At 31.3% G+C, this 8,115-nt stretch overlaps 1 protein-coding gene across 1 annotated transcript; it reads left to right on the top strand.

Moving 5' to 3' along the window:
- The first annotated feature begins 4,196 nt into the window (after window positions 1-4,196).
- Window positions 4,197-7,847, top strand: LOC149375393 (uncharacterized). Its single transcript, XM_089589091.1, has 3 exons — window positions 4,197-4,814; window positions 6,987-7,023; window positions 7,154-7,847. Exons 1-3 carry the CDS (start codon window positions 4,259-4,261, stop codon window positions 7,800-7,802), a joined length of 1,242 nt encoding a protein of 413 aa, XP_089445217.1. The 5' UTR covers window positions 4,197-4,258; the 3' UTR covers window positions 7,803-7,847.
- Window positions 7,848-8,115: the final 268 nt, after the last annotated feature.

The raw sequence follows: 8,115 nt of genomic DNA, 5'->3' as shown, positions 1-8,115 counted from the left end.
TATCTTGTTTTGTTGGAGCAAAGTGCCATTTTCGAACCGTGTAATTAAAGAAACGCGTCAAGTAAATCAATCGATGACTTTCAAGGACCCCATGTAATTGCGGCTATTACAAGAATTAAACGCAAATAGGCAACAAAAAAAACATCAATCTTGAAGCACCTCGTTTTCCAACAATAAGCCGCAAAAAACCGAGCAAACTACAACTCGCGTGTAATCAGCGAAATTATAATATATTACGTACTTCTAAACAACAAAAAAAAAGGTCGAAGCAGCCGAACAACAATGGCAAACGGATTCGACTCTCTGGTTCTCACATACGTGCGTTTATGAAGCGCGCGAGGTGCGAGCTTTCTCTTTCGCATTGTTCGCAAGAGTTATGTCGAGCAATTATTATCAGCAACCTGAGCTTCTCACGATTTCTCAGCCCGTGTTTTCGGCAATTCTTCCCTTCGCGGCGCGTCCTTTTGTTACCCACTTGCCGACTCTCTATGCAAAGATTCTTTTACGTAATACTCCTCGGATGATGTACTGTCGTGCAGCGGAAAGTTCCTCTTTTGATAAAAATTTTGACAGGTTCGGTATCTTTTTTTTCCATACCAAGTGTTTTGCGTTGTTTTTTCAGCACACTATAATGCAATAGGTCAATGATTTGTGAGTACTTTCTTAACTTTCTTTGGGCAAGTAATTTGTCAAGTTATTTTGATACGCTCGCACGTAATGATGTTCGGGCTGATAACTGTGCGATTCTTATAATACGTAAGTATTCACGATTTGTGCGGAGTAAAAGTGATTTCTTGTTAAATTGTCCTGAACGCTTGACGAAAGCGAAAAAAAATTTCCATGCGCCTCGGTATTGCGTTTTGTTGGATGATGGTAATTTCATGTTGGATTTTTTTTTTTTCATCATCTGAATGTTTTTTTACGAAACTCGGTTTGTGACTGTTTTGAAAGCATAGACGATTCTTTTGAGGTGGTTTCATCCCAAAGTTTAAGCTTTGGTCAAAAAGAGCATCTTGCCCAGTCAAATGAAATGTTTCAGCTGTGATTTTAATTAGTGCCAATGTCAAATAAATTTTAGACTATTTTCAAACTTTTTTCGAATTTGTGTAACAATACGAGAAAATAACTATCTGTAATGAAAAATGTTTTAATCTTAACAAGCCAATACTGATTTTGTTGTTCACATAAACAGCTATAAGTTGACGAGCCTTAATTTATCAGAAAAAAACGTGTTCATCGTTAATAAGGAACGTTTATGAAAATTCAAAAAATAATTATATAAAAATTGTCTTATAACGAATGGAATTTTTTAAAATAAATCATAACTCATTACTCTTAAGTTTATTATTATTAATTACTAGCTCATTACTACAACTATTAAGTATTTAGTTATATAGTAAAAATCAGCCTTTGTTTATTCATATCTAATTGTGGTTGGAAAGTATTGTTTTCTTAAAAAATTGTAATCATGATGCATGATCAAAAGAAAACTTTTAAAAAAATCAACGATTTTCCTCATTAATGTGACCTATCATTTTTACCTAAACACGAATTTAATATTGAAATTTAAAAATTCAAAATAGTAGACTAAATGTTGTGTTAGTTCAAAAGAAGTAAACAATTATTGTATCTGACATCGACTCGACAACCAGTACCCGAAAAACAATGAAGACATATCAACTAGGGATATAATTTTACGAAATTACACCAAGATCCATAAATCCCTCAACTATATCGACACCTAACAACAAAGCGAGCTTTTGGCGTCTTCGATCGAATTGTGGGTACTTTACAGGAGTACACGCAACAGAGCCTGTCTACTAATACACAATATACCAGGTCAGATTTGAAATTGGGGGACACTGACACGTAATTCACGCAAATTATGGATCAGAAATTGGAGCCATTCCTCCTCCTGGTTCGGCTTTTTTAACCGGAAACTAAGTTACGGCGGAGTAAGTAAACACATACACTTATACCATTCGTGCGGTTATTAAATGCCTGGAAAATGAGAGAGAAATACGTGCGTTGTTACCGAATCGTATTCGGACACGTCACGTGGTCGGCTCCCTCGTTTCGCTATAGAAAACCACATGTAATTGCACGTCTCGATGAATACATGCATGAGCCGCACTATACGTGCTTTTTTGGGCCTCTTACTCGGAGCATAGGATAAGTCGTTTCTTGAAATATAACTGACCAACATTGACCATACTCTTGGGGAAGCCGTCCGCTTGAGGAAGGTGTCCTCTGGTTACGTAGCGTATAAATTACATCGTGGAAATATTGTCCTAATTATAAGACATGTGACTTACTATAATGTCACAAAATTTATAATAAACCTATGTATTACAAAATAAAATGGTGATTATGCATTTGCTGACAATTTTTTTTTCTACTAGACCTATTTTTAATAAAAATTATGATAATATTCACACTCGATCTTTATATATGAAATACAAAAACATAAAATAATAATAATTTATAAAAAATAACATTAATAAAGTAAATAAACCGAACAATTCTTCATTTTAACATACTAATCTTAACTTTTTTCAAACAACTTACAACTTAACCTGAAAAACACATTTTCTAGAACTAAGAAAATATTTTTTTATAACTGTTCCAAGAGTAAATATTTCTTTAAAAACAATATAACGTATTTTGTTACAACTTGAGTATTTATTTGTTAGAAATAAAAGTCTTGTGGAAATGAAAAAATGTAATCTTAATTCAAAAGAATATTGTGTTGGACCTTAATTTTTTTTGCGAAGAAATCAATTTTTTTGTACTATTATACTTTAGGAATTTTTTTGTGTGGATATTACACACTTGGTGGGTCTAATGAGTATTTTTGTTCCATACCACAAAACAAAGGTATATAATGGTTTAATTATCAGTACACGTATACTGAGAAAAAAAATCACTGTGCTACAATGGTAATCTGGTGTCACTCCGACATCCAGTGACCTTTTATACTTTGCAACTTAATTTTTACCACATTGGATGGTAATTCCTATTGTACAAACAGGGCAAACGATGACATCTTTTGAGATGGGACTTGAAGAACATGCTATTATTCTTTTCGACTGATTTCTTAAGTGTAACCAATATTTTACAACTATTTTTGTTTTAATACTATTAATATTTCTTTAACAGTTACTCTAAGGAACGTTTATTAAATTTTTTTGTTTTATCTACGAAATACAAAAAAAAATGTGATTATTAAACAAGCAGCAATAAATGCAGTGTTTTTAAGACTCAAAACTTGCTTACTGTCCAACAGTAAAACGTACAAGAATACCTATTAAAATATCATTATTATTATCACTTCAGTCGCTAGAAGTGTGCGATGCTTGAAAAAATGTTCACCATCAATGTATTTGTTCTTCAGTACCGTTGCAACTGCATAACCATATCTATCATTATGATTTCTCATTTGATTGCACAAAAAGAACATACTGTCTAGAATCACGTGGTAATTATTACTAAATTTAAATTTTTTAAATCAATATAATTTAACGTATGCGTGTGTATGTATATAATTTTAGTGTATACATGTATCTAGCGGCTGTGACGTGTGGAATGACAAGAGAGTTATGACATACATTTTAGGATTGTTCAGGTTAGAGGCAATTATAATTAAACAAAGAGACGAAAGCCCAATTTATTTTACGAAAAAATGTACACAGTAAGACTAGACAAACATCATTTTATTTTGTTTTAAAGTCTAAAAAATAATATTCTTGCCTCATACTTTGAAAAGTAGCCTTTATGGTCATATGTTTTTAAAAGTAGCTTTATTCTGTTAGACCAAGGATTTAACAATACTTAGTTTAAGTCTCGACTTTTATTGTGTGATACCTATGAGGTTTCTTTAATATACGTCTTAATAAATGAAAAGTACTTATTGAAAAAAATTTTTTTTGTTACGGTAAAAAATATCTTTTCTTTACATTATTGCAGCAACAGCATCTCCATATCAAAACATTATCAGCAAAGGCACTAAAAAGACTAGTCCAATCAATTGAACGGCGTAAAATTTTGTAGAATAAATATGGCTGACAGCTATAGAACTTATCTTTGCAACGTATGTGAAAAAAGTTATAGAAAGAACTATGAACTCAAGAGACACCAACGGATCCACACAGGTGATAGGCCCTTTGCTTGTGAAAATTGTTTCAAATCCTTTTCCCACAAAGGACATCTTACAGTGCACCAGCGAATCCATTCAGGCGACAAGCCCTTTACTTGCAAAATGTGTTTCAAAACCTTTACCCAAAGGAGTAATCTTATAAGGCATGAAAGAATCCATACTGGGACTAAAGCCTTCAGTTGTAACTTGTGTTCCAAAACCTTTTCCCGCAAGAAAAATCTTACAGTGCATGAGAGGATCCATTCAGGCAACAAGCCCTTCACTTGCAAAATGTGTTTCAAAACCTTTACCCAAAGGAGTAATCTTATAAGGCATGAAAGAATCCATACTGGGACTAAACCCTTTAGTTGTAACTTGTGTTCCAAAACCTTTTCCCAAAAAGGACATCTTACCATGCACGAGTGGACCCATATGGGCATCAAGCCCTTCAGGTGCGATTTGTGTTCCAATACTTTTATCCAAAAAAACAACCTAACAAGACATATGTTGGTACACACAAGAGTAAAGCCATACAAATGCGACGAGTGTTTACGAACCTTCGCCCTAAAATGTAATTTTGAAAGACACATGGGATATGTACACGCCCACTACTGCACCGAGTGTGAACTAATCTTCGTCCAACTCAGAGAATTGAAAAATCATTTGAGTCAACAGCATTGCTTCTTCATCTAGAAACTGAATTAACGAAGTAACGAAACTTCTTATAATTACAGTTTTAATTTTCTAGTTAGGTTGATCTCCTTATAATTATAATAAAAAGTTTTTTGAATTTATAGTTAGAATAACATTACGAAGATGTTGTTTCATGATTGCAGTGTGAAGCTGTTCTTGTTGATCATGTATATCTTTTTTTGTAATAAACGAGTCTAATCATAGTGTTTCTTTATGTACTTTTTATTAAACCATCTCTATTTCAGAAAAATAAAAAAGTAATTTTAAAAATCTAGGTAAAGCATCACGCAACAAATAGACGCAGCAGACCTTTTTCATGCAAAAGTTAAAATTATCGTTTGAGCGAGGCCAAAATAATTAAAAGTATAATTATGACTATTAGCTTACGCACAAGTTGTATAGACTGATTTTGACAGTAACTTGAAGTAAAAAATATTGTCAAGCCATACGAAAATAAAAAATATAACGAAGCAAGATTTATACCATAGCAAGAATTTCTAATTAGGTATAGATATTTTACTGAAATTATAGACAAGCTTTGTCATTGGACATACAACTCTGTTTTTTAACTAAATAATACGTTATGTAAAAAGATATTTTTTTATTGGAATTAACTTGGTTCTTACTATTTGATTACAGTTCTTACAATTGAAATTATATTCTCAATTTCTTCGATTTTTGGACCCACACGAAAGCCATCAATAAAAGTCATAAGTTTTAAGATTTTTCTTCGAAAAAATTCATTTCAATGCTTTCGCTAAAAAAAAAAAACTAAAAAAATCTTCTTTAGGAGTATGATTTCGTAGATTTTTTAACGCAGGATAAAATAAAAATGTTTTTATTAATTTTTAAGGTTATGTTACCTCTTTTTTGGAGGTTGCTGGGCTACAAAAAATCGAGTTAAAATTAGTCAGAAAAAAATTTTGAACATTAAAAAAAGACGTAACATAACCTCTCAAATCATTGAAAATTTTTTTTAGTTACTGCTACATTAAAAAATCTATGAAATAATAGTCCTAGTTACAATTTTTTTTGTTTTTTAGCAAAGAAAGAATTATTGTGGCACAGAAAAAATTCATTATTGGAATATCGACAACAATAACCTCGAAACAATAAACCTTATTAAAAGAACACGAAAAATCGGTGAATCGTAAAATATTCGTCAATTGAACATTTTTTTGCCTTGGTAAAACTTTTTTTTTTTTTTACGCACAGAAATGTAATTAACTAGAATTTAAATAATTTTAAGTACAAATAAAGTAAATAATGAACGTCAAAAGTTTACGTTTTTAATTAATATCTTGATACAAAACTTTAATCGATATTTTATTATTGTTATCTTACGATTGCAATTTCAGTAGTATTTAAATAAAATAAAAAAAAATTTTTTTAAATACCTGAAACACTTTTGATAAAACTCTAAAGTGCGTTGAAACCGTTATTTGTTATATTAATTAACAATTTATACATTTAATCACGCTAACATTTTCAAAAAGCGAGAAGTGATTGCTGTTCAACTGCATGTGGTGTGAACGCAAAAACATACCTATTAAGATATCATTATCAATATCACTACAACCATTATGAGATAACATTTTACAGTATGTTCTCTAACATAAAAGTATTTTCTGTTTAGTGTTTTTACAACTGCCTAACCATATTTAACACAAATCGTAATGTATCATTTCTTATCCATCTGCATAAAAAGGATCTTAAGAATAACCAGTAAGATTTTTTGTTCACCTAATACAAGTGATAATTATGTTCAGATATTTATATGTGTATATGTACGTATGTATATTTGTTAAAATCAGGAATGAAAAGAAGTTATATTCAAAAACAGTTTTAAGTTTGTTCAAATATAAAAAGTATTTAAGTCCGTAATAATAAACATACTACTTACAAATACGTAATTATACATACTGCATTCAAAATTGCTGTATAATTAACTTAGTGTGCATGTAGAAAAACTTTATTTAATTTTGTATCTATTGTTAGTGAATATCTTTATATTAATTTATCATATACAAAGTAAAAAGTGTTTTTCAATAATTTAATTTTGTTGAAAATTAAAGGCAATTGTTGTTAAACAAGTGGACAAAAAGCAGAACTGATTTCACTCATAATTCCACACAAAAACATCTTAGACAGTAAAAAGCACCCAATATATTTAACAGGAACACAGAAATAAAATGGTGAGTCTTATTGCAATAATCAAAAATATTATTGTTCCGTCACACAGTTTCAAAAGTCTAATGATCACGTTACAAAATTTATCTACATTAAAAATTGTCAGCAATAATAATGTCATATATTCTCAATCAGGTTAATCATAGCTGACATTCCAAGCTTCTGCAAAATATCGTTCATGAAAATGGCTGACAGTTGCGGTTCTCACGTTTGCGAAGTTTGTGGAAAAGCTTGCAAATGTAACTCTCAACTCAAAATACACCAAAGGATTCACACAGGCGACAGGCCTTTTACTTGTAAAAATTGTTTCAAATGCTTTTCCCAAAAAGCACATCTTACGGTGCATGAGAGGATCCATTCAGGCGACAGACCCTTCACTTGCAAAACGTGTTTCAAAACTTTCATCATGAAGAGCCATCTTACAAGGCATGAAAAGTTTCACATTGGTAAACTCTTAAGCTGTAACTTATGTTCCAAAACTTTTTTCCAAAAAGGACATCTTACCATGCACGAGTGGACCCATATGGGCATCAAGCCCTTCAGGTGCGATTTGTGTTCCAAAACCTTCACCCAAAAAAACAATCTAACAAGACATATGTTGGTACACACAAGAGTAAAGTCATTCAAATGCGACGAGTGTTTACGAACCTTTGCCCTAAAATGTAATTTTGAAAGACACATGGGATATGTACACGCCCACTACTGCACCGAGTGTGAACTAATCTTCGTCCGACTCAGAGAATTGAAAAATCATTTGAGTCAACAGCATGGCTTCTTCATCTAGAAATTGAATCAACAGAGTTACAAATAGTTTTAGTTTGATTTTCTACGAAGGTTAATTCATATTTTTACATGTATCATGATGGATTTTTCAATTTAAAGTTTGACGATAATGTTACTTTTTTTTTTTATCATTGCAATGTAAAGCTGTTGTTCTTAATCTTAATTAAAAAAGTAAAATCAGTATCTACTTTATTACTTTTTTTAAATCACGCCCATGCCTTGAAAGTTAAAAAGAATCTAAATATCGTATTACGCAATAAATGCCCGAATCAAGTGATTTTTGCAAGGGTGCAATTATATGATTACAACACTCC

Source organism: Copidosoma floridanum, unplaced genomic scaffold (genome assembly GCF_036245765.1).
Source record: "Copidosoma floridanum isolate Cflo_tuat_1 unplaced genomic scaffold, Cflo_Japanese_pri ptg000007l, whole genome shotgun sequence".
NCBI lineage: Eukaryota > Metazoa > Arthropoda > Insecta > Hymenoptera > Encyrtidae > Copidosoma > Copidosoma floridanum.
Note: the sequence above shows the minus strand (reverse complement) of the source record. Positions and strands in the feature narration are given on the sequence as shown.